General features: G+C 40.3%; 2 protein-coding genes across 9 annotated transcripts in view; one reads left to right on the top strand and one right to left on the bottom strand.

Moving 5' to 3' along the window:
• The window catches only part of LOC144493627 (syntaxin-7-like), a 42,864-nt gene extending 27,896 nt beyond the window's left edge, over positions 1–14,968 (top strand). For all 7 annotated transcript variants that reach the window (XM_078212871.1, XM_078212872.1, XM_078212877.1 and 4 more), the window contains 5 exons: positions 1,497–1,540; positions 2,809–2,902; positions 9,878–9,950; positions 13,266–13,348; positions 14,045–14,968. In XM_078212871.1, coding sequence (XP_078068997.1) covers positions 1,497–1,540; positions 2,809–2,902; positions 9,878–9,950; positions 13,266–13,348; positions 14,045–14,140 — 390 coding nt within the window. In that variant the 3' untranslated portion in view covers positions 14,141–14,968. The remainder of the gene's footprint in view (positions 1–1,496; positions 1,541–2,808; positions 2,903–9,877; positions 9,951–13,265; positions 13,349–14,044) is intronic.
• Positions 14,969–26,119: 11,151 nt separating this feature from the next.
• Positions 26,120–27,609, bottom strand: part of moxd1 (monooxygenase, DBH-like 1) — a 74,107-nt gene continuing 72,617 nt past the window's right edge. Inside the window, exons 11-12 of one of the 2 annotated variants that reach the window (XM_078213727.1) lie at positions 27,328–27,496; positions 26,120–26,631 (exon numbers count right to left, since the gene is read on the bottom strand). In XM_078213727.1, the coding sequence (XP_078069853.1) occupies positions 26,476–26,631; positions 27,328–27,496 (325 nt within the window). In that variant the 3' untranslated portion in view covers positions 26,120–26,475. Of the gene's footprint in view, positions 26,650–27,327; positions 27,497–27,609 lie in introns of both variants that reach the window. The other variant, XM_078213726.1, reaches the window with a different exon arrangement.

Below are 27,609 nucleotides of genomic sequence, written 5' to 3'. Positions count from 1 at the left end.
CAGCCTGTCCAAGTCACCCTGCAGCCTCTTGGCATCCTCCTCACAGCACACACTGCTACCCAGCTTAGTGTCATCTGCAAATTTGGAGATTTTGCATTCAGTGAGTTGTTTCATATATCTGTGAGCAGCTGATAGGAGGCAGGCCAAATCAAAAAAGCAGTCTCTTGCTTGGGTAATCTTGCCTGCTGCTGACTGTGCCAGTCCTATGATGCATGTGGATTGCAGATGTCCTTGCAGATGGTGCAGCTCATTACTGGTGGAGCTAATGGAATCAATTCCTGACAGGTAAATTACTGTAGTCTCGATGTTGTGACATCGTATAATTAGGGCTGTAGAGAGGGCTTTAAACTAAATAGTCGGGGAAGGGTTCACATGAGGGGAGATTTGGAAAGTTTAAGGCAGTAGTACAGAGTAACAACATAATAATGGTAAACAGATAATGACAGAAGGGGACCGAGCGTACAAACATGAGTGCACCAGAAAATGTGGTCAGAATAGGGAAAAATGGCTTTAGGCTAAGACAAAGTGTGGGGGGTTTGGGTGAAAGGAGAATTAAAAATCCAAAGATAAAAACTGTGATAGGAGGAAAGTATTGATGTGGGGAAAAATGAGCCGAGTGTAACAGGAAATTTAATAACAGTGCATTAGAGAGTAAGGTTCGTGTAGTAGTAAAGAGTAAATCGCACTGGTTTTTTCAGCAGGAGTTTCGAAATGAATCTCCCACACTCAGCCCCAATCGCTGGCCTCCCTCCCTCTGTTACTGATCCCTCTGCAGAGTGGCAGCAGAAACCCCCTCCCCCCACCCTCACCAATTTCCCTCCACAGAGAGCCTGGCCCTGCCCACACTAGGCCCCACCCCCTTGGCACTGCCATATGCTCAGGCTGTGCTACAGTACCCCCTGATATTGGCACTTTGCCCCTTGGTCAGTGCTGAGGGCCAGGCTGACACTGTCAAGGTGGCAATGCCCAGGGGGAATCAATCCTGACAAGTTTTTTGAGGATGTAACTAGTGGGGTAGATGTAAGGAAATCTATACATGTGGTCTACTTGGATTTCCAAAAGGCTTTGATAGGGAACCACACAAACATTTAATACACAAGGGAAGGCTCATGGATTTCAAGGTAATAATCAGCATGGATAGAGCATTAGTTAATGGACAGGAAGCTGAGTAGGGATAAACAGAGCATTTTCAAGCTGTGAGGCTGTCCCTAGTGGAGTGTCACAAGGATCAAAGCTCATTACAGAACAGTTTACATGCATTCATAATATAGGAGGAAAAAAAAGTGAATGTTAAAAAATTGAAAATGCAAAATGCTTAAATTGCACAATAAATAATTTGTGCTAAAGAAAGAATAGATTATTATGTGGGACCATTTAACTGAATTGGTATGTGATCCGTTTATAGATTTATCCTAATCCAAAGATTATGCAGTTTGAAGGGATTATACAATTATTCTTTCATCCTTTTACTTAGCTCTTTTTTTATTCTTTCTTAGACAAGTGATACCCAAAGAGATGAAGACCTCGTGACAATTGAAAAGTAAGGAGCATAGATTGTACGCCAAATGTCTGCTCCCCAGGGAATAAAGATTCAAATCTATAACTCACTACATCCAAGTGGAGCAGTAAATGTACACTTATCGTTTTAACACTTGGCTCAATATTGATTCTGCAGCATGTGCATCCTTTGTATTCCATTTCAGAAAGAAGAAATATGTTTATTCATAGCAAATTAACATTTCCTCAGCTTCACAAGTACTTCACAAGCAAGGTATTCCTTTTTGAAGGACAATTATTTTCGTAGGTAAATGCAGCAGTTAATTTGTGTACAGCAAAGAAATGGCAAAGAGGTGTAACATTCCTTCTGAAGTATGGGAACTATATTTATCTGTAGCAGATCAATCTGCATGCCATCTCCTAGCAGATTTGTTAAATCCTTCAATGACATCCATTCTTTACACACCTTACCCTTGCCCAGGTGCCCTGTGTGTAATTTCCATTCCAGCCACTGGTGGACGTGCTGTCATGTTTTGTCGAGAGGCAATCCTACAGTCGATTTATGTACAAAATGATCCCACCAAAAGTAAATGAGATGAATAATCAGGAAATTGTTGGAATGGCCAAGTGAGGAATGTTGGTCTGCAAACCAGGAAAATTCTCTATTTTTCTTTGAATGGTGTCATAGGATCTTTTATGTCTGCTCACTCAAGCAGAAGTGATCGTACTTTATTTAGTGCCTCACCTGAAAGGCAGCAACTGAGTGCAGCACTTCCTCAATATTGCAGTGAAGTACTGACTTGGTGTTGTGTGCTCTCAACCTGGAATGAGATTCAAACACTCAATCTTCTGTTTCAACAAGAGGGCTACCACTGATTCAGGTAACATTCAATACTTGTTTGAGTTTGATCAGCACTGAACATTCTACCCAGTTATTTTAGAAGCTGAGAATTATGAGATCATCTCAGTATTTTAATACCTGGAGAATTGTGCATTGATAAACAAGCTGGAACGTAGTTCGAGAGTAAGACTTACAAAAAATAAATATACCATTGCCAATTAATTGAAAGCCCATTTCCCGTCAATTTAACAATGTTCATCAAATCACCAGCTGAACAAAAAGTATATTTTGATCCTAAACTCGTTTTCATATGTTACAAAAATGTTTACGTTGTTAGAAAAGTCAGCATTGAATGACTTCTAAGTATGAGTATGAGGGACTTGAATGGAAATGAGAGGAAATATATTTCACATTTATAAAACTGAAATGCTTTGGTCTCTGCACTAACAATTGGTTTCAATGTTATGTAGTCAGAATCAGTTTCAAGATCAGTTTGAAGATGGAATTACAATCGATGACTTGGAGCTCATCAAAGAGCGAGAGTCTGCTATTAAGCAGCTGGAGGTACATATCCTTTGTTACCTAACAATTTATATCAAAGCTACACATTTCATAATGTTCTGTACTCTTTCTTCACACCTTCAGGCATGAATTTCCATTGACCCTGGGACATTGGCTAAGTGGTGGAACACAGGAACAGGCAGAAGCCATTTAGTCCCTTGAGCCTGTTCCACGATAATATTATGACTGATCTGCCACTGAGCTCCATATACTGATCATTTTTTTGTTGGCTAAGAAAAACTATTAGTCTCAGTTTTAAAGTTCTCGCTTAATCTCGCTTCAACTGCTATTTGCAGAAGATAAACTCCAAACTTTTGTCCCCATTCCATGAAAAGCTGTTTCCTACTTTCACTCTTGAAAGGTTTGATTCTATTTTTTAGACTATGCCCCCTGGTCCTACATTCCCCAACCAGCGGAAATAATTTGTATCTGCTTCTTCTGTTCCCCTTGATTTCTTGAAAGCTTGGATCAAAAATCCCAGGAAACACAACCCTGCTTGTTTACTCATTTTAGCTTAACCCTCAGAGTCCAGGTATCAGGAAGACTAGTAGCGCCTTTACCGGAAGCTTGGTTAGCCATTCCGTGATGACCTGACGGTGCTCAGAAATGCTGAAAACCAGTTAAGTTTTGTGATGAAACTGGAAGTTGTTATAAAGAGAATGTGGGTGGATTTTGTAACTGACACACACATATCCTTATAAGCTAGTGTCATGGCAGCTAATTGTCACCAATAAACTGACTAAGTTTATTTTGATTAGGTATAAAATGTCAGCAGCAATCTGATTGAACCCAGTTTAAGTGCGTCTCTCATTCCAACACAAGGATTGAATTCCCAGCCCTGAACTTGATTCTCCTCCACACAACCCGGCCTGCCTCCTGCTTCCTCTCCTACCCGCTACTGGGATCTTGCTGCACGCTCAGCAGCTGCTCTTTGAAATTCTCTCACATCTTTTCTGGCTCCTAAAGTTGCCAGATATGAGACTGGCCCACTGCAAACTAGCCACCGAGCCAGCTCGAGCCACAGTGAATGCAGCCACTGCCTGCTCTCTGAAGGGAGAACCAGTATGCAAGTTTAAGGCAGGCACCACCTGTTGCTAGGCTAGTCTTGAAATTTTGGTTAATAGACCATTCCGGTTGGTCCAGTTCTGGAAAATACACCTTTTACTGTGGATCTTTTTCTCTTTAGGGGCATAAACTGGGACTGTATCATGTTAAATCATTTTTTTTAAACATCACTCACTGATTCTGCCATTTTACCTTTTAACAATTAGTCTACTTCACTCTGGGCAGTCCCTGTCTCATTCCATTGACATCAATTTTACCGAAATCTAGAATCTTTCAGCTGTTTGTTGTTTCCCCTTTCACGTACCGTGTTTGTCTTGATCTTATTATGATTACTATTAGATACATTTTTACAAACCATTAAGCTGTTAATTAAATCTGACTCTTGCCCATTAAATCTAATATGACCTGCCCCCTTGTTGCTTCTAGTACATTTTTAGAAAGCTAACCGAGAGTCACTGAAGAAATTCTCTGCCTTTCTGATACGTGCTTGTCCCAATCTATATGAAAGTCTTCCAGATTTGTTTCAGCTACCACAGAGGTAGAAACCTTTGACCTTGAGGCTGTGATTGTCATATCCATTACTAATAGTTTTAGATACAAACAAAGAACAATACAGCACCGGAACAGGCCCTTCGGCCCTCCAAGCCCGCGCCACTCCCTGGTCCAAATTAGACCATTCTTTTGTATCCCTCCATTCCCACTCGGTTCATGTGGCTATCTAGATAAGTCTTAAACGTTCCCAGTGTGTCCGCCTCCACCACCTTGCCTGGCAGCGCATTCCAGGCCCCCACCACCCTCTGTGTAAAATACGTCCTTCTGATATCCGTGTTAAACCTCTTCCCCCCCCCCCCCCCCCCCCCCCAACCTTGAACCTATGACCCCTCGTGAACGTCACCACCGACCTGGGGAAAAGCTTCCCACCGTTCACCCTATCTATGCCTTTCATAATTTTATACACCTCTATTAGGTCACTCCTCATCTTCCGTCTTTCCAGTGAGAACAACCCCAGTTTACCCAATCTCTCCTCATAACTAAGCCCTTCCATACCAGGCAACATCCTGGTAAACCTCCTCTGCACTCTCTCTAAAGCCTCCACGTCCTTCTGGTAGTGTGACGACCAGAACTGGGCACAGTATTCCAAATGCAGCCGAACCAACGTTCTATACAACTGCAACATCAGACCCCAACTTTTATACTCTATGCCCCGTTCTATAACGGCAAGCATGCCATATGCCTTATTCACTACCTTCTCCACCTGTGACGTCACCTTCAAGGATCTGTGGACTTGCACACCCAGGTCCCTCTGCGTATCTACACCCTTTATGGTTCTGCCATTTATCGTATAGCTCCCCCCTACATTAGTTCTACCAAAATGCATCACTTCGCATTTATCTGGATTGAACTCCATCTGCCATTTCTTTGCCCAAATTTCCAGCCTATCTATATCCTTCTGTAGCCTCTGACAATGTTCCTCACTATCTGCAAGTCCAGCCATTTTCGTGTCGTCCGCAAACTTACTGATCACCCCAGTTACACCTCCTTCCAGATCGTTTATATAAATCACAAACAGCAGAGGTCCCAATACAGAGCCCTGTTGAACACCACTAGTCACAGGCCTCCAGCCGGAAAAAGACCCTTCCACTACCACCCTCTGTCTTCTGTGACCAAGCCAGTTCTCCACCCATCTAGCCACCTCCCCCTTTATCCCATGAAATCCAACCTTTTGCACCAACCTACCATGAGGTACTTTGTCAATCGCTTTACTAAAGTCCATATAGACGACATCCACGGCCCTTCCCTCGTCAACCATTCTAGTCACTTCTTCAAAAAACTCCACCAGGTTAGTGAGGCATGACTTCCCTCTCTCAAAACCATGCTGACTATCGTTAATGAGTTTATTCCTTTCTAAATGCGCATACATCCTATCTCTAAGAATCCTCTCCAACAACTCCCTATCACGGACGTCAAGCTCACCAGCCTATAATTTCTCGGGTTATCCTTCCTACCCTTCTTAAATAATGGGACCACATTAGCTATCCTCCAATCCTCTGGGACCTCACCTGTGTCCAGTGACGAGACAAAGATTTGCGTCAGAGGCACAGCGATTTCATCTCTCATCTCCCTGAGCAGCCTTGGATAGATTCCATCAGGCCCTGGGGATTTGTCAGTCTTTATATTCCCTAAAAAACCTAACACTTCCTCCCTTGTAATGGAGATTTTCTCTAACGGGTCAACACTCCCCTCCGAGAGACTCCCAGTCAACACGTCCCTGTCCTTTGTGAATACCGATGCAAAGTATTCATTTAGGATCTCCCCTACTTCTTTGGGCTCTAAACATAATTCCCCACCTTTGTCCCTGAGAGGTCTGATTTTTTTTCCCTGACAACCCTTTTGTTCCTAACGTATGAATAAAATGCCTTGGGATTCTCCTTAATCCTGTCTGCCAAGAACATTTCGTGACCCCTTTTTGCCTTTCTAATTCCTCATTTGAGTTCTTTCCTACTTTCTTTGTATTCCTCCAGAGCTCCCTCCGTTTTTAGCTGCCTGGACCTAAAGTACGCCTCTCTTTTCTTTTTGACCAATCCCTCAATTTCCCTGGTTATCCACGGTTCTCGAATCCTACCCTTCCTATCCTTTTTTACAGGCACATGCCTATCCTGCAGCCCTAACAACTGTTCCTTAAAAGACTCCCACATGCCAGATGTGGATTTACCCTCAAACAGCCTCTCCCAATCAACAGCTGCCAATTTCTGCCTAATCCCACTAAAGTTAGCGTTCCCCCAATCCAACACCTTACCCTTGGGACACCACTCATCCTTTTCCATCACTATCCTAAAGCTAACAGAATTGTGGTCACTATTTGCCACATGTTCCCCTACCGAAACTTTGAAGACCTGACCGGGCTCATTCTCCAGTACTAGGTCCAGTATAGCCCCCTCTCTAGTCGGGCTATCTACATATTGTTCCAATGAACCTTCATGTACTCATTTTACAAATTCCTCCCCATTCAGACTCCCAGCCCTACACGATTTCCGGTCTATACCAGGAAAATTGAAGTCTCCCACTACAACAACCCTATTTTTCCTGCACCTATCCATTATCTCCTGACATATCCGTTCTTCTACTTCCCTTGAGCTGTTGGGGGGCCTGTAGTATACCCCCAACATAGTGACTGCGCCCTTCCTGTTTCTGAGCTCCACCCAGAGTGACTCGTTACACGACCCCTCTGAATTGTCCTCCCTCTGCACCGCTGTAATATGCTCTCTAATACTGCTACTCCCCCACCTCTTTTGGCCCCTCCTCTGTCTCGCCTAAAACACTTGTACCCCGGAATATTCAGTTGCCAGTCCTCTTTCAACCAAGTCTCTGTCACCGCAACCATATCCAAATTCCTCGTAAGCATTAAGGCCCTAAGTTCGTCTGTCTTACCTGCTACGCTCCTTGCATTGAAGTAGATGCACTCCAGGCCCAGTGAGGTCATCCTCCCCCAGAGCGCTCCTCTTCTTTGCCAGCCTTGTCCTGGCCCCAAGCTTGTCCCCAGCCTCTACACTTGTAGACATAATTTTTTGATTCCACCCCCCCCCCCCTGCCATATTAGTTTAAACCCACCCGAACTGCACTAGCAAACCTCCCAGCCAGGATATTCGTGCCCTTCCAATTTAGTTGTGACCCGTCCTTCTTGTACAGGTGCCCTCCTCTCTTGAAAACTTCCCAGTGATCCAGGAATATGAAGCCCTCCCTCCTGGACCAGTCCTTTAGCTAAGCGTTCAATTGTACTATCTCCCTATTCCTAGCCTCACTGGCCCTAGGCATTGGGAGCAGCTCAGAGATTGCCACCCTGGAGGCCCTACTTTTTAGCCAATTTCCCAACTCCCTGAATTGCTCTCGTAGGATCCCCCTGCTCTTCCTATCTACGTCATTTGCACCAATGTGTACAATGACATCCGTTTCTTTATCCTCCTCTTTTAATATGCCTCCTATCTGCTCGGAGACATCCAGTACCCCAGCACCAGGTAGGCAGACTACCATCCTGGAGTCCTGTTCACACCCACAGAATCGCCTGTCCGTGCCTCTAACCGACGCATCCCCCACCACTATTGCTCTCCTAATCCCTCTCTTTCCTTTCCAGGCCACAGAGCCTGTCTGTGTTCCAGTGACCTGGTCACTGTGGCTTACCCCTGGAGAGTCATCCTCCTCCACACTATCCAAAACAATCTACTTGTTTTGGAGGGGGACAACCGCAGGTGACCCCACCACTAATTGCTCACTCTCCTCCCCTCTCACACCTGTCGCCGAGCCCTTCCTATTATGAGACACTGGAATACTCTCTGGTACGTTACCCTTATGACCTTTACTCCTCCTAACTGTGACCCACGAGTCTTCCCCCTGAGGCCCCAGTGTAACTACTTGCCTATAACTCATATCTATTTGTCTCCCATTCTCCCTGACTAGACTAAGGTCATCAAGCCGCTGCTCCAGTTCCCTGACGCGGTCCCTCAGGAGCTGCAGTTCCGCGCAAATGTGAACCTCCGGGCGGCTAGGTGTTTCCAGGAACTCCCACATCCCACACCGAAAGCAACAAACTGGCCTATCGCTCGTAGCTACCCTTTTCCTTTATAGAAATGGAAAAGAAAAAAAACCTACCCCACTTCGCCCTTTCCCCCGAAGCCCTGTGAGCCAAAGCCCTTACAGCTCACACTCTGCTCCCTCTCACTCCGCTGCCCGCTCAAAAGTGCGGCCTGCTTTTAAACCCTCCAAAAACCTTCCCAGGCTTCTCCTGGGCCTACTTCCGATTTTTTATACAAATTTAGCTGAAAAATAAATAAATAAAATGCAGAAACACACTCCCTTACCCTCAGTGTGATCTTGCATCAAGGTAAGAAATGCCAACTTAACGTTTGTTTGCTAAAATATCCAGAGTATCCTGCATCAGCACAGTTATCATTACTAGCTGTCTCCAGTCTCCCTAATGTACTGTGATTCAGCCTGGAGATGTAAATGTAAGCCTTATTCTCTTTGATTCCTCTCTTATTCCAGAATAAATAGAGATGAAAAAGCCTGATCCAATTCTCTTCCTCCTTTGGTCAAGTAAATACATTCTAAATCCCTAAAAGGCTTGGCCGAGCATAAAATCCAGAGTGGGAAAGGCCCATTCAGCTCCATAGGCCTGCGTATCATGTATGATTAATCTTTTTCTTATTCCTCCATTAGGGGAATAAATCAAATAATGGTGTTAAATATACTTCAATCTATTAGCAAATAGGCTGCAATTGTTTGATATACCAAATGAGTTACAGTCAGTATGCTATAGAAAGAAGGATCCTGTCTACCATCTGACCCACGATAGTAACTTGGTTTTGAAGTTACATTTTAAAATTAATAGATTTATAGGTTAATAGATTTCTTTCAGAAAATATTTAAGATTTTATGCATAAGAGTTGCAGCAATGACACTTGATCATAAGGTGATAAGTATCAACCCTTGGAAAAAGTCACATGTTCAATACTCCACCATCCACTTTAGCTGGCATGAAAGCATGTGATAACTATAGTCTGAGGTGTACTGAATTCAAAACAAGTTATATTAATTTTTGTCTAGGAATCTTAAATTCCTGAGAGAAGTTCAAACTCGAGCATAATAAATCTTAAAAGGAAAGTGCACGTCTTTATGCAGTTAGTACATTAGTTTATTGTTATACAACAAAATCAGAAAATGCCCAATATTAATCTGATATGAAATGTAACTATAGATGATAAGGAGGGAGAAGAACCTCTTGATCAAAAATTCCCCAGTTAGACCAAGGAAACCTTTACACAGCTAACTTTGCTGGGACAAATGACTGTTTGTTTGATTGGAATGTTTCTTAATATTTGTTTCAGCTGGTAAAAAAAAAGTTTCTGTTGTTCATTTCAGTCTGATATCTTGGACATTAATGAAATATTTAAAGACTTGGGAATGATGATTCATGAACAAGGAGACCTGGTTGGTAAGCATCTTGTGTTCCAGTAGTGATTTTAGCTCTGCTCTGTTATACAGCTTTGGGATGAGGGTCAGATACTGCAATTTTAAAACTGCTGATGACAGTATCTTCTATCGGACAATTTGAGATGAGTTGATAATTTGTAGGCTTTCCAGAAGGTAATCAAATGAGAAATTGTGGTGTGTTGTACACTCTTTCAGAAGTTGTGGGTTTTGTTCCTGTGGTGGAAATTACTTGATTTAATTGTAACCCAAGTTTCCATTAGCTATTCGGACAAAATTTTTGACTTGCCTTAATAAGGTTAGGGGTTCTTTTGGATCCTAGAAATGGAGATAAGTACATGACCGGACAATTTTATATGGTTAATGATGAAAAAGAGGTTGCTTTTAAATATAAATATATTGATATATATAAAGAAACTGGCCCTATTGTCATTTATGGCATGGTGGCACAGTGGTTAGCACTGCTGCCTCTCAGCACCAGGGACCCGGGATCGATTCCTGGCTTGGGTCACTGTCTGTGCGGAGTCTGCACGTTCTCCCTGTGTCTACATGGGTTTCTTCCGGGTGCTCTGGTTTCCTCCCACAGTCTGAAAGACATGCTGGTTAGGTGCATTGGCCATGCTAAATTCTCCCTCAGTGTACCTGAACAGGCGCCGGTATGTGGCAACTAGGGGATTTTCACAGTAACTTCATTGCAGTGTTAATGTAAGCCTACATGTGACACTAATAAATAAACTAAAACTTATGGCTAGAAACTGCAATCACATTGTGACAGGTAACCTAGTAAAATTAAATGGGAAATGTTAGCATTGCAAATTACACTGGTAAATGTTGACAAAGTTATGATGACAACAGGAAGTATGCATCCTTAGTAAGGTATTTAATATATAGACAGATGATTCTTAATGCAACTTCTAAAACACCAATTTTTGCTAGATGTATCCTTGTGATTTTTGTCTCTATTATGCATGAGTATTGCACTGTATTTGCAGTTGTAGCATCATATATTTGAGCAAGAATCCTAGGATAGGTCTGATGAAATAGGATGGCTCTGACTACTAGTATAGTTTAACTCCCTATATTCATTGCAATATCTCATGATTCAATATGTAGCATGATGTTACATTAATGCCTTTGCATGTGGAATTGAAAGAAAGGAGGAGGATATGAATTGGGAGGTATTCAGGCAGTTTGGGTATAATGAATGTAAAAGTGAGATTTTATTACTGAAAAATATTAATCTAAAGACATTGTCTGACTTGCAAACAACCAGACCACAGAAGTTAAATTCTGCTTCATTTATTCAATATGTATATTCTAAAATGTATCTATCTATAGCCAAATTAGCCTAAGGACTCTCTCCTTTTAAGAAATTTCATCCATATAGAATCATAGAATCACTGCTGTGCAAAAGGAGGCCATTTAGCCCATTGAGTCTGCACTGACCACAATCACATCCAGGCCCTATTCCCGTAACCCCACATATTTACCCAGCTAATTCCCTGACACTAGGGTCAATTTGTCATGGCCAGTCAATCTACCCCGCATATCTTTGGACTGAGGGAGGAAACCAGAGCACCCGGAGTAAACCCACGCAGACATGGGGAGAATGTGCAAACTCCAGACAGGCAGTGACCCGAGGCCGGAATTGAACTCTGGTCCCTGGCGCTGTTAGACAGCAGTGCTAGCCACTGTACCACCGTGCCGCCTCAAAGATGTATTCAAGGTTTAAGATTTTGTTACTTTCCACAATGGTCTATCTCAGTTGTTGTAGTTCTGGTTAGCTTTACTTCAAACATTATCTGATATCAGTTTCTTCCAATGCAATTAGAATCTGGACCTAGTGCAAGTTCAGAGGCCTCGTAAAATGTTAATGTCCATTGACTCTTGTTGACTGACAGTAACTTATTTCCCAGAGTTTCACTGGGACTCGACTAAAGTTTCTCTTTCCAGGGGAGACTCTTGAATTAATTCTGAGGGAAATCTATCGTTATTCTATTTATATTTGGTAGGTTTGCTAGCTAAGTACAATGCAGACAGCTAAGATTCCATTATCACCATTCACTAGATAGTGATTCTCAAACCTCGGTCTTTTGCAAAAAGACTTAATGCATCACTTAAATATATTCCTCTGATCCTGAATGTAAATTGACAGGAATTAGTGCTTTAGTTGTAGCTATTGTGTATTAAGTAATAGTCATAGTGCTGTCGCTGGATTTATCTCAGGAAAGAAAGCTGAATTCTTGCTGTTGATGTGCAGCAAGTTGCTGAAATCAGCTGAGTACCTTCAGCTTTCAAAGTCCACATATAGGGTTTCTTAAACTATGTACATTGAAACAGTATTCCTGGAGCAGGGTGCAGCAGCAGCACATAATGTACGTATCCAGAGCTTTTTCTGGCCAAAACAAGAACATAAGTGGCTATGAGGCTAAATTCAAACTTGATTCTGTTGGTTAAAGAAAATAATTGATGTCAAGGGAACAGAGGGGAAATCCTGGGATTTAGCACTTCATAGGGTTGTTAACACCAGTAAGTGTTGAATTAACAGATAGCACTACAGAGGCTTTGTTATTTTGGGCTGATGATCCCTATAATGAATTGATTTTGAGAATGTCTGTTCCTTTTGTTGTTCTACAGTAATGAGTGAAATTGGTGATGCACAGCTTCTGCAGAGATAACAATGCTTTTAGTGACCTTCGCATTAAATTCATTTAACACTTCCCTCCATCCGTTCATCAATTATTCCTGGTTGGTCCTTTATATTTTTTTTGGAAGGAACAACACAAACCCTAACGTAAATTACATTCAAGTTGATGTTGCTGCTATTTTGACTGGTTTAAGCATGAAATGTATTGTATTGTTTTGTTATCTTTTGTCCTGGAGCGTACATGGTTGATACTTAATAGTTTGCAAAATTTAAATTGGGCCATAAATTTCACACTGATCTGTTTGGTCTCTAGTTGACTTTGTTAATTTAGTTGATCATTTTATTCTGGGTATTTTTGAGGGGTGTGCACAGAGATAATCCAAAAAAGTAATTCTCTCTGTTTCGGAATGTCCTCTAAATCGTCTTGATGAATGTATATGGTGTTAGAATACTTGAGCCCATCTGAAACTGTAATCTTAATCATATACACAAATCATATAAACAAAACAAATTGAAGAAAAGTTCAGTCGGCTTCTAACTTCCCTATCAAGAACTTTAATGTCCAGAGGATATGAAATGCACTGTATTAATGGAGTTTAGATCTTTCTATACGTATGAAAACTTCATTTTATTTGAGAGAGATAACATCAATGTTCCTACATATTTCTACAGATAGCATAGAAGCCAATGTGGAAACTGCTGAAGTACATGTTCAGCAAGCAAACCAACAACTTAGCACAGCAGCTGATTACCAGGTATGGTGCATCTCTTGGAAAATTTAGTGGATGAATTGCAAGGTCAATTGGATATTTGAAATTATCGACACATGTTTGGTTTTCGTTCTCATTGTTCTTACCCTGTGCTCACTCCCTCACATTTGGCCGCTGGACAAGCAACGTCTTGGTTTTAAAATTCTCATCTTTATTTTCAAATCTGTCCATTACCACCTTCCTACTTCTGTAATCTCCTTCAGTGCCACAATTCTCTGAGATATCTCTATTCCTCTAATTCTGGCTGCTTCTGCATCACCAATTTTAATTGTTCAACTAATAGTAACCATGCCTTCATTACCTAGGACCTAAGCTCTGCAGTTCCCTCCCAGACCTCTCCATCTCTGCCTCCCTTTTTCTCCTGAAAGACACTTCTTAAAACCCACATCAACCTTTGGTGACCTGATGTATCTTATGTTGCTTGGTGTCATATTTTACTTTATAATGCTCCTCTGAAGTGCCTCTGGATGTTACATTACTTTTTAGGTAATATATGAATGTAAATTCTAATTAATTTCAGAATTATTACATTTTGGGGTTATTTAACCATCATGTGAAGTTAGCTGTAGAGTGCTGTCTTTCTCTCATATTTGAGATCTGCCTATTGATAGATTTAGATTGGTATTTTTATTTGCCTTCATTATATTTCGAAATAATTAGATTTACTTTTTATTCCCACAGCGGAAATCTCGTAAGAAGATGTGCATCTTAGCCATAATATTGGTAATCTTAGCTGTGATAGTGGGAATCATTATCTGGGTTGCTGTGAGAAAATGAATTCTGAAGATCGAGCATAGATATTGTACTCAAATGCTGGCATAACGTTAAACATCAATAGAACCAGAGTTATTTTACTGAAGGCTAATCCTTTATTCAAACAAATAATTTAGGAAGTTAAACATATCCAAAGTGGCTTTCTAGCAATATAATCAAAACATGTAATTTATAATTTAAAATGCCATGCTTCACAAAGTGTCACTGTTTTAACAATATACAATGTCTCTTGATGCTTGGGACAATATGTCTTATGAATTTATTTTCTGTGCCAGATTGCCACATCCTAATCTTCAAGCTCTGCCGACTATTGTAGATTTATTTAAGTTTAACCTAATTTCCAGGCAAAAGGCATTCCATTTGGTAGAAATGTGTCTGGGCCAGTGCCGAAATTGATTTTTCAGTTTTGATTTAAAATGGTGCCAGTTTAACCTTTTCTATTTTGTTCATTTGTTGACAGCTTTGGTTTTGTGCCTGCCCTTAATAATCACTTCAAAAGTAACAATGCACTTAGTCATATTAACGGTATAGAAGATGTCTTACTTAAAGTTAACTTGCAATTATCTGGTGTTTGCAATATTTGCACTGAATGGAACTAGTCTGACTTTGTACCAGATACATCCCTTTGTATTGTATGTAATCTGTATGAACAATACGGAATGGACTATGTTTATATTCCTAGGGGCTGTATTATGCATTTTAATACAAGTTGTGCCATTTTGAGATTGTATGCTTCCATATGGTTTTTCAGATTTGGATTAAAATTATTCAGAACCGTATAACAAAATGCAAACATGCTGCTTAAATAAACTATTTGACTATTTGTCAATATCATTGCGTCATCATGTCTGTCAAGCAACTGTAGACAATGTACTAATTGGTATATTTTGTCAGTTACAAATGTTATTTGTGAGGTTTTATGTAAACCACCAATTAAAGTTTGTTTATATTCATTTGAATATTTGAATTCAAATGGAATGCCACAAGACTGGTTACACAGCAAAGAACATTGTGTGGGAGGAAGAGAGACAAATGTTACTCAATGCAAGCTAATCAATAAGCAGGAGACAGCTGAATTTATTGAAGTTATTTGCACTCACAGTAAAGATCACCTTACCTGGTTTTTATAGTATGACAGAAAGCATGTTGCTGAAATACAGTTCCCAGTTTTTCTCATTATTGCTGTAATATTAAGGTTGTGTTCGGAAATATTCTGTTTTAAATATATATACATGACTAATAAATACTGGTAATCGTCTTTAACAGAAATTGGATCACAGTCTTTTATCGCGGTGTTTGATAGCATACATAAAGCCTTCTAATGAGTGACAAGTTACTGTAAAAAATTGGGATCTTGTAATAAGTAAGCAATGCTAGGGAGAGGAATTTTATTGTCAGTATCTTGGTTCTGAAAAATCTTGACTACCATCAAATGTACCAGGCACAAAATGGGCTACCACCTCAGAAACAGATTCAGGATATCTGTCCCAGAATATATCTGCTCTTAAACTTTATTTTTGTAACTAGACATCTAATAACATTTGGTATCCTCTATAGCAATCTTAAAAGCCTGGGAACAACCTTCATTGACTTCAAATGCAAGTTGTTCAGGACACTGTTTTAGCTGAGTTTCTTGGCACTGTAATTTCCAGTAGGTATTGAAATTCTGCTTTGATTGAAGGTTAATTATGGGGCGATTAACGTCATATCTGGCAAATGGCTCCTGCTATTTTACTCGAGTATAACCTGTAGATAGAGAATACAACTGGAGGATGGTGGACATGGGACAAAGTGACGGAACAATTTAATGCAGCATTAATATACTGCTTGCGATATGATTAGAGGCTGGCAAATAGCTTTGCGTGGAAAGATCAAAACCATTCATTAATCATTCATGGCTGACTAACAAGTCCATCTATATTTTTTTACATATCCAGGATCGAATTTTAATCAAATCATTTCAAAGAGTTTTATCTCTCCTGTTGTTTGAAAATGCTAAATTATGATCTATCATAGTTTCTTTGTTTGCACTTTGTTCTCATTTTTGACTGCTCGGATTGGCAAGAAAATATCCAAATTTGGATTTTACATTACTGTTCTATAACAGGACAAGCACAATTGACTTCCTAGAGTTGTTACAGTATTGGATAATGAACTGGTAAATGTATATGATGGTAAAACTAAAAAAGGTAAGGTTCAGACTATCAACTTTTTTAAGGCTTGGTGAAAGGCACTAAAATCTGTTTCCAATATAGTGACTTTTTACTCATGAGAGGTACAGTTGATTATCCTGCATATGAAGGAGTTAGCCCTACTAATTTCATAGTTGCTGAAAAGTCACCTTTTACAATTCTGTTAGGGACTGTTAATGTTTAAAGAAGAAATCTGAACACTCCAATTGACTGACAGAACTGCAGCATAAGATTGAACATTTTTTAACAAAAGAAACTTCATTCTGTATATAACAAGGAATTTAACAAAGCTCATATCACTAACTTAACATGTTAGCTAATGAAACCATATGATATAAACTCATTTCTACTTTTTACTTCCCCAAAATCTTGGTTTACTCACTTTTCCTGAGTTAAACCTAAAAGGTATGCCACAGCCCTTCAGCATTTACTTTAATTCTCCTTAGTAGTCCAGCTATTCCTCAAAGTACACATTACATTGTGATCCTTCCATTAATCTTTGGCTAAACGATCCATTAACTTTCTTTAAAGACCTCACCATGACTGTGGACTCTTCATCTTCTTGTCCTGGCATTGGACGTACATATACCTTTTTTTTAAACCAGTCTTGACCCACAACTTCTACATTGTTCTATCTAAGCTAGCTGCTCAAGCTGATTCCTTTTTGCCACAAGGCTGAGAGAATTACTGTATACTAGCTATTTCTAGCTGTAAGCTAGAGAAAATCTTTCAAATGAGGATAATGCCTTTTCCTCACAAAGCTTGGAAATGAATTGGCTGCTTCTGTCAGCACAAACACACATAACTGAAACAAAATTTTCTAATCAAGGCATGCATCACTCATTTTTACAGCAAAATGGCGCACACTATCTATTCCCAGGCAGAAATGCAGACTTTAGAATTACAAAGTTTTCTTTGATTCTAGGAAACTTTATCAATAGCTTGTACTTTTTTCTAAAAAAGATGAGACAAAGCTTCCCAGACTTGCTAGCACCATTATGAAGCTGATAGCAAGCTCCCTCCTGCTTATGATCTTGCCTTTCTAGCTCTAACCACAAGTAAACGTAACCTGAACTCTTTGATTGCTAATTACTTTGGGTTACTCTACCATTTAACTTGCGTTGAAAAGTTCCAATTACCAAAAACCAAAAGTTAGATTTTTAAAACTAAAAGTTATGTTCGAAAACACATGAATCATATTTGCCGCATGTCAGATATTAATCCCAGTACCCAAAGGTCAGTGCCTCAGCATGTTGATTAATTATCTTGGCATTGGAGGAAAATCTTTTTTTTTTAAAAGATGAGAAACTGAGTGGGGCAATGAATAATTCTCTGTGGGAAAAGTTTCAGGGGTGTTAACAGATAAACAACTCTAATTGTTCTGAGCCTGTGAGAAAATACAACATCATTGCAGCTGGCCATCAGGTTGGCTTCAGAGCAGATTAGTAACATACGCTATTTGAATTAAAAGTCTTTCCCCTGGGTTCTGTCACGGACCAGAACAGAGGACAATCGAGCAAAGTTGAAACCAGGCCAAAGGTAATAGGAGGGGTGACTAGAATCTTCCTTGGAATCAAGATTTTCTTTTAAAGCAATGGCTTTAACGAAGGAGAGGAGTAGGGAATTACAATTTCAGACGATTGAAAGCATAGCTGGTAGTTTAGGTTAAAAGGGAATGCAATTTTAGGATGGTTGTTGATTGGAAAAAGTCACAGAGATAGCAAAGGATAGACTGAAAGGCAATATACACCAGTGAGCACTGAGTGAGACTGTGTGTAGGATAGGTAAAAGTGATGCATTGCAACTTTAGAAGAGCTGAAACTATAGAAGCAGATTTTATGGTGCGATGGTACATCCCTACATCTGGGCCAGAAGCTCTGGGTTTAAGTCCCACTTCAGGGCTTGATAACCATGGAAGGTGCACACCTAACATGGCCAAACAGGATGATTATCAACCTTCAAGTTCTTTTTTTTATTCATTCAAGAGGCTTTGCTATTTAGGCCAATGTTTATTGCTCATCCTTAATTGCCCTTGAGAATGTGGTGGTGAGCTGCCTTCTTGAACTGCTGCAGTTCACATGGTGTAGGTACACCTGCAGTGCTGTTAGGGAGTTCCCAGATTTTGACCCAGTGACAGTGAAGGAAAAGCAATATATTTCCAAGTGAAGATGGTGCGTGACTTGGAGGACAAATTCCAGATCATGGAATTCCCATGTATCTGCTAACCTTGCTTTTCTAGGTGGTAATGGGTTGTTGTTTTGGAAGGTTTTGTCTAAGGAGCCTTGGTGAATTCCTTTAATGCATCTCGTAGGTGGTACACACTTCTGCCATTGTGCTTCATGCTGGATAGGCTGCCAATCAAGTGGGCTGCTTTGTCAATGTTGGAGCTGCACTCATCCAGGCAAGAAAGCATTTCATCACACTTCTGACTTGTGAATTGTATATTGTGGACAAACTTTGGGGTGTCAGAAGGTGAGTTACTCGCCATAAGATTCCTAGTCTCTGACCTCATCATGTAGCCACAGTATTTATATGGCTAGTCCAGTTCAGTTTCTGGTGAATGGTAACCTCTGGATGTTGATAGTTGGGGATTTGGTGATGGTAATGCCATTGAATATCAAGGGCCAATAGCTGCACATGTGTGGCACAAATGTTATTTGACATTTGTCAGCCCAAGCCTGGATATTGTCCAGGTCTTGTCATATTGGGGCATGGACTGCTTCAGTTTCTATAGAGTCATGAATGGTGTTGAACATTGTGCAATCACCAGTGAGCATCCCCACTTCTGACTTTTATGATGGAAGGAAGGTCATTGATAAAACAGCTGAAGATGGTTGGGCCCAGGACACTATCCCGAGAAACTCCTGCAGAGTTTGGCATAACTCCGACCAGCAGGAGTTTTTCCCCTGATTCCCATTGACTCCAGTTATGCTTGGGCTCCTTAATGCCACACTCGATCAAATGCTGCTTAATGACTAGGGCAGTCAGTTACCTTTCCAATATGCTTGATAGTTGGTAATAAAGAACAAAAGAATTTTCTATTCAGCCATACTGTAGAATTGCATTACTTAGTCAAGCATAATCATGGACTATTTCAATGGAAGTCTGTGGTCGCCAATGTCCTCTCTGGTGCATGGCACCTGAAGGAGGAGCAAGAAGCAATGGGAGATGGGGAGGCAGACAAGCAGTGCATTTGAATAGTCAGGAGATGACAAAGATGTCAAATAGGATTTCTGCAACAGATTTAGCATGACTGGAGAGGAGATAGTGATGTTGCAGAGATTAAGAAAATGGGAAGTCTTTGTGACAAAGTGGAGGTGGGTTAAACATCCAGCCTATGGTCATGTAGGAAGTTGAGGTTGCTACATTGGTCATGCAGTCAGTGCAGGAATTGAGAGAGATGCTGGAAAGGTAGGTTTGAATGCAATCAATGTACAATTGAAAGTTCATTTTATGGGGGCGCTGGTCAATGGGCGGGGCGACCCAGTAGATCATGAGAGAGGTGAAAAATCAGGTTTGTGCCTGATTTCTCACCTCTTGTGATCTTACTGGGTCCGGATTTCCGGCGAGATCAGCCACATTCCCGGAAAGGGCGCAAGGCTGATCTCAATATTTAAATCCATTTAAATGTGGATTTAAATATTATTAGTGAACCCGGGACGCAATCATCTGGGCTCAGTAGTGAGGATCGCGTATGGTCCTCATCAATGGGACTTATTGTGATAGCCTCACTGGAAGGATTTGAAGCCATTGAGGCCCCCCGAGAGGTCAGAGGCAGTGGGACAGTACCCCCTGGGCGGTGCCAGCCTGGCACACTGGGGCCTGAGGGGGCGGGTCCTGGATGGGAGTGAGGCTTAATGGGAGGCGGGTGGGGGGAAGCTCCTCGCTGTGCAACTGGGATCGGATGAGGGGAGAAGCTGCACACTTTGCAACCAGTGATTGACCAGGAGGGGGGGGGGGTGCGATTGACTAGGGGTGAGCGGAGAGGGGACCGGTCGACATGTGGAGGCCAACAATCGCAGGGGAGGGTGGGGGGTTGCACAGCACAGAGAAATCTGCACCTCTACTGTGAACTGCTGGGCTTTCCAGCGAGCTTAGGCCCCTCTCTACTGGTGGGAAATGAATTGTGCAATGCACAGAGTGGCATAAGATTGGACTTGTGGCCTTGCCAAAAAAACAGATCTGAAACTTTCCCGTTTTCATGCTCGTTTGGGACTTGGGGGGCGATTTTACCAAGAAAATCTATGTCTTTGGTTCATGTCAAAGGCCAAATATAGATGAAAGGAGACAATCCTAGATAGATCTTTCAGAGTTTCCAGAGGTAACCACAGCGACTGGAAGACAAGCCTTGGCAATAGATGTTTAGCTGTGATTGGATAAGCAAGATGGAACCAAGCAAGGATATTCCCACTGAGCTGGGAAATGGTGAAGAGGCATTGGAAGAGAATAGTATGGTCAACCCTACCAAAGGCTACAGCGAGATCAAGGATAATAGATTGCACTATGGTTACAGTGACCAAGGATGTCATTTGTGAGTCTATTTCGATTGTCATTAAAAATGTAAGTTGTGCAACTCAGCGGGTCGAAATGTATTGTGTCAACACTGATTAGCTGGCCTCCGTGGGCATTAACTGTGAATGTCTGCAAGTATAATCACTGTCATGTGTGCAAAGATGTCTTCCAAGTTGATTAGGTAAATCAGGCCGAAGAAATATTCTGTTAGATGAAAAAAGCAGTGCTGGAAAATCTCAGCAGGTCTGGCAACATCTGTGGGGAGAGAAACAGAGTTAATGTTTTAAGTCCAAGTTTTTGCAATTCTGAATCGAGCAAAGTTGGCACCAGAATTCTGAAGAAGTCGTGTTGGGCTCAAAATATTAACTCTGCCACAGATGCTGCCAGACCTGAGTTTTTCCAGCATTTTTTGCTTTTATTTCAGATCCCCAGTATCCATAGCATTTTTGCTTTTATTTTGTTAAAACCAAGGCAAGCCAAGTGATTTTTGCACTCCAGGATTCACAAGCGCTGACTGCTGATACAGGATGTAATATGCTATCCTTTTGTTAAAAAGGCAAAGCAACAAATATGCTGTAGGTCATGGTAATGTCATTAGTCAATACTTTCCCAATGCAGGCAAGGGTTTAAACTGGAATTGTACACTAATTCAAATGTATTTTCCATTTGCTGTTTCTATATGATCATCCCTCTACATCTGGTACAGGCAATGTACCAAAGTGTCTTCATTATTGAATCAGCATGTCTGCACTGCTATCTGCTATGCTCATTGCTGAACTCTAAATCAAGGACACCGACACCTGATCTTTTAATATCCGAACTATTGCCCTGATAACATGGAGATCCCCTATCTTAATAGTTGCACAAGCAATTCAAATGTTACCCTCAAATGTAACCCTAGTTAACAAGGTTATCTTTCCCAAAAGTCTATGAATCTTAACTCACTTTAAGATTAGCAAACCCATTACTGACCAATTGGTAATTCATATGGTGTTGGACTTGAAGTAACAGGTTGACAAAGCACTCCCCCATAGGCATCAATTGATCAGAAAAATAAGCATTAAAGGCTGGCATGGAGAGCTTCTTGATCAAAGTACACAGGAAATATATCTGTGGTCCGTATAGTTGGTCAGTGCATCAATTGGAAGAGGAAATTTATTTGACCATATTAAAAGACAGAGCTGCTAGTGTGTTGGTTAACATGCTGGTTGATGGTGTTGGATCACTCTCAGCACACAGCAGGTGACAGAGTCAGTGTGGTACATCTCAATTCACCCTCCGCTATGGGAAATAGATTTTAAGGAGATGAAGAGTCTGTGAGATTAACAGGAGCACCCATGTTTCTATCGGAAGCCACGACTGTTGGATTATAAGCTGGATATCCCTTTTGTAATTGTAAAGATGTCTATCTAAGCGATTGTGTTTGCAGGTCAGAAGATATGTTAAAGCTCCTGATTGACCCTGCAATCAGAGACTCAGACATAATACCAAAGTGCAGAGTCTCCCCTGCTTTCTCATAGAAGGGATCTTCCACAGTCTGTTGAAGGAGTTGGGATGGTCAAGTAAATATTTCTTCTGGACTTAGAAACTATTTGGTTGATGATCTAGTTTTTGAGAGACAACAACCAGGGTGACCTGGACCATGGCATAGCTGTTTTGTTCGCTGATAATCAATAAGAACTAATCAGAGTTTTTAAACATAAAATGGAAAGAAAATGCAGGTGTGTTCTACTGGCTTGGATTCTCTTTGGCAATCCTGCCTAAAATGGATCAAAATAGTTGAGATTATGGAGACATTCCAGCAGCGAGCCCCTTGCAATCAGTTACTGCCACTTCCTGGAGCCACAGTGCAAGTGATGGCAGTTGGCTAAACATGTATCATTAATAAAGATCGAGGTCTTCCAGTGTAGGGAGAGGTACTAACCATATTCTTGTGCAGGCATTGGTCGCAAACAGAACTCTCTTGTGTTTTTTTTACATAACTGAATAAAATACAAGTTCTGCAAACTGACATTTACCACCAAGCAACAAATGAAGAGCAGAAAGTTAGTTGGATTCCTGGGTGAGAAATTTTAACCCAAGATTGCTTCTGAGTTCCATTTGAATCAAAACAATTGCCCCACTGTTTTATCCAATGCTACATAAGTCAGAACTGGATCAATTCCACTTGAGCTCCCTGAGTTGATTTGGCACTTTCAGTAAAATTTAAGGCATTTCCAATAGTCAATCACTTTCAATGGTGCAAAAATCATAGGCAAACTATTCATTCACCCATTATTTTATTCTTTCGCCACTGTATTGAAATGAAGAAGCCCTAAGGTAAAGTGCCATTTCACCTGTTCCCTAGTCATACCTCAATTGTTCCAATTTATCATATTTTGCAATAATTATCATATATATTTAATTGTGACATTGTTAACAGAATAATTCTGACAATTGGTGATATGGTAATTTAGTGAGAGCTTCCCATGTCCTAAATTTGTAATACTTGGTATGCTCCTGTTACCTGGAGGATATGGAAAGAAATATTACTTACCTAGTAGAAATCTTTGTTATCCAAAATGTGAACTATTTGCTACAATCCCATCCATTCATTGCCAGGGGAGCACAGATTTCCGGGGGTGAAATTTGTTGGTTAGATTGGAGCCAAAATGAAATGGTAACATAATATAATTAATGGGACATGTATGATGCAAGAGTGAGAGTTTGTAAATGTTACTGCACACCAGCAGTATGATATTTTCATATCCATGCTCAACACATATTCCTACATGATGAAGGGTCATCCAGGCTCTCTTCTCTTCACAGATGCTTCAGACCTACTAAAATTTTTCCAGCACTTTCTGTTTTTGTTACATATTCCTACTGTCTGGTGACCGTATTATCATTTGAGGCATAAAATCTCTACAAAGTAGGCAACAATTTGTATGCTCATCTATGAATAGAAATAGCTACAATCCAACTATTGGTTTTAATTTGACATTAAGACAAAATGTAAATTGTTTAGGTGTTTATGCAATTGAAATATATACATGTTTCCACTATACGCAATTTTAGTGACATGAAGGTCGCAAACAATTTGATGATCTTAGATTCTTGTTTCTCTTGGTCTGAAAATGTTTGGCGGTAAGCCAATTGATGAATGATTGCATTTTATCAACACTACAGCAACCTTGCTCTTTTATGTTATTGAAGGTGTAATGTTTTCCATTGGGTTTTGACTTTAATGGGTCTCTTGCGTGATAGGTGTTTTGTGTTATCTAATTTTTAACGTTAGCTTATCTTAACCTTAAATTCTCTGGAGTTACACCACATTGTGAAGATTACCTTATTTTCCATTTTTTAATTGCATCACTTTGAACAAAATATTCCCAAATGCTCACTGAATGAGGAGAGGAAGATTATAAACATCAGTTTTTCTTTGTATTTGTTGATATATGTTTACCATTTATCTATTACCAGATATGAATTTGTACTTTGTGTTGATCTGTTTGGTTTAAAGTGATCAACATAGTAACTTATTAATTGTTACTTTGTGAACTTGATGCAAGCCTAAAACTCAGTTGCTGTCAGAAAAGTTCATAATATTTTCAGCTAATGACTAATAATTTTATTTGATTTGATTTATTATTGTCACATGTATTAGTATGCAGTGAAAAGTATTGTTTCTTGCACTTTTCAGACAAAACATACTGTTCATTGAGTACATAGAGGGGGAAGGAAAGGAGAGAGTGCACAATATAGTGTTCAAGTCATAGCTGGGGTGTAGCGAAAGATCAACTTAATATAAGGTAGGTCCATTCAAAAGTCTGATTGCAGCAGGGAAGAAGCTGTTCTTAAATCGGTTGGTGTGTGATCTCAGACTGTTGTATCTTTTTCCCAATGGAAGAAGGTGGAAGAGAGGGTGCTTGGGGTCCTTGATTATGCTGGCTGCTTTACTGAGGCAGTGGGAAGTGTAGACAGAGTCAATGGTTGGGAGGCTGGTTTCCATGATGGACTGGGCTACATTCACAAACCTTTGTAGTTCATTATGATCTTGGTTGGAGCAGGAGCCATACCAAGCTGTGATATACCCGGAAAGGATGCTTTCTATTGTGCATCTGTAGAAATTGGTGAGAGTTGTAGTGGACATGCCGAATTTCCATAGCCTTCTGAGAAAGTAGAGGTATTTGGTGGGCTTTCTTAACTATAGTGTCAGCGTGCAGGGACCAGGACAGGTTGTCAGTGATCAGGACATCTAAAAACTTGAAGCTCATGACCATTTCAACTTCACCCCCATTCATTTCCAGAACCTTCTAAGTGCTTGGTAAAACTAGCCCTTCCTACTGAATGCTATACATCTTCCTGGGCTTTATGGATTATCTTTTGCCACCATGATCAGCTGAGCAATCGAGCAGTTGCCTTTTTGGCACTTTGTAACAACTTCTTTAACAGAGTGATGGGCTGATACACTAAGGTTTCCATCCCTCTCAGGTAACTGTGCATCCAAGATCTTCCCAATGGACACACCAGCCTAGTGTTTCGGAACCCTGTAGGGTCAAAACTGAAGTTCATGAATGGATGCAACCCCACGTTCAAATTTGGATTTTGAGACCACACCACCAGCATGTTTCAGTTGAATGAATATTGACATGATCCTCTGATTAGTGTTACTGGAGCTTTGATGTTCATCTTGCATCTCTGATGCCCTGATATATAAATGTCATTTAAAAATCAATCTGGAAGACTGAGGCAAGTAATTGTACAAGGGTTGGCTGATTGCATTAACATAAGGAAATGTCTTCCGAAGGCCACTCTAAGTGATCTTCCAGGGCTTCGTAAAGCTGTATTTGATCTGAATAGATTGTGATATCAGTTAATTACTTGGTGACGCATGTAAGGTTTCTTGTACTTGACTTGGATGCTTTGGTTGTAAGCAATAATCTGATCAGACTGCTTTCTGCTATACATCAGGCAAGGTCTGAGAGAAACAGCCAATTTTCCAATGTTAAACTTCATTTGAGGATGGTGTCTCCCACCAGTTTGTAAAAGCTAAGTAACTTAGTGACAAAAATTGAGCATCTTTGTCCACTGTTTGGTTGTTTTCAACATCAGTTACAGTGGAGAGACTAAATTGGGCTTGGTGAGGTCCAAAAATGTTTTTAATTTTCATTGTAATATGAACTACTCCCGTCTTCCATGTTGCGCATCAGGTGAACCTCGTGCATCCAGGGGTAATTTTTCGCTATTCGCAACCTTATGTTAATTACACTGTTAAAAAGAAATTCCAGGAAATTCTGGCTCATAAACATGGATTTAATTTTGTTTATCAAGAAAAGTTGGAAATACAGCTGTGAAACACATGATGGTCACACTGATGTCATTCTTTCCAGGAGTAAAAATCCCATGATTGAGAACATCTGGCAGGACTTTTGTTTCCTAAGGGACTACACTTTCTTCCATCAGAACCAACGATGGCAATGTTTTATGGCTCTTAAGAGTTACACTGAAATGATTATGCAAAAAAAAGCTTTTAACAAATTATTTTTTTTATTAAAAGGATTATCTTGCAAAGATGGCAGTGCAAATTCAATTTCAGCATGAAAAGATAGCTTAAACATGAAAATGTATAGTACACAAGTTTATATAAACAAATTATATTCCTGCAGTAAGAATAACATATAAGGTTAATGACAAAAATACACAGAGTGGGTCGGAGTACTGCCAAGTTGTTCGACAGGTGACTGGCTCCATTTCTGATTTTGGTTCCCAAGGCTGTATTGATGGTGGTAATATTGGTATGCCATGTACCTGTATTAAAAAGAGGACCTTTTCAAATCTTTAAATATTTTGTGTTCTACACAGGTCTTAATATCTGGAGCACAAAAAATGATCCAGGTATAGCTATGTGGTTCACTTAGATGCTACAATAATACTGTTGGTCAAAGATAGTCAGCATCTGGTGACTCGTTAGTGTTTGACAATGATGCCATGTTTAAACAGGATTACTTCAATTAGCTGCAGTCCAGATGCCCTTATTGAAGAGGGTTAAAAGTTTAGGTTTGTGTGAGTGACAGTTCTCTGGATGTGGTCACTCTTGACTAGAGGATATAATCATCCATCGCTGTGATGCTGTTACTTTTGTATTGAGAGAATATACTGAATCAATTCACAAGCACAGTTATATCAAAGCAAGATTATGGAATAACTGCAGGGAAATTGCATTATAGTTTGAATTACATCAAAGTGCAATCTATACAAACAGCAACTCAAATTTTCTTCTCTCTCACTGCCTACCATTATGCTATCCTCTTTCAGATGAGAGGATATATGGGTCTATATCAAAGATATTGCAGCAAATATTTAAGAGTTCAACACATTCATGGTGTTGAATATTCAACCTATCTTGTTTCTGAGCAATTTCCTGGATTATACTAGGAAACATATTTAGATGTAGTGCAGAACAAAGTGGTATGTAACCTGAAGATTAAGATGAGTAAATCATACCTGCCATTCTCTCTGATCGTGTTTGGCACACCTAATATTCATCTCAATCCCATGCACAAGTTTGTTAAATTCTCTTCCTTTCTTCTTGGACCATTTAAATTTATTCATGGCTTCAGTGAAGGAAAGATCCTTGTACTTCTTGGGGCTTTTGATGATAAATGGCCATGTCCTTGATTCAGAAAAACATATTTGAAAGTAATTTGAGGAACACACAAGTTTTCTATTCTATCTCCGTACAGCTTTACTGTGAAGCAATTGGATAACTGTTTCCATTGCAGAGTC

The sequence above is a fragment of the Mustelus asterias genome, chromosome 5, assembly GCF_964213995.1.
Source record: "Mustelus asterias chromosome 5, sMusAst1.hap1.1, whole genome shotgun sequence".
NCBI classification, from domain to species: domain Eukaryota; kingdom Metazoa; phylum Chordata; class Chondrichthyes; order Carcharhiniformes; family Triakidae; genus Mustelus; species Mustelus asterias.
Note: the sequence above shows the minus strand (reverse complement) of the source record. Positions and strands in the feature narration are given on the sequence as shown.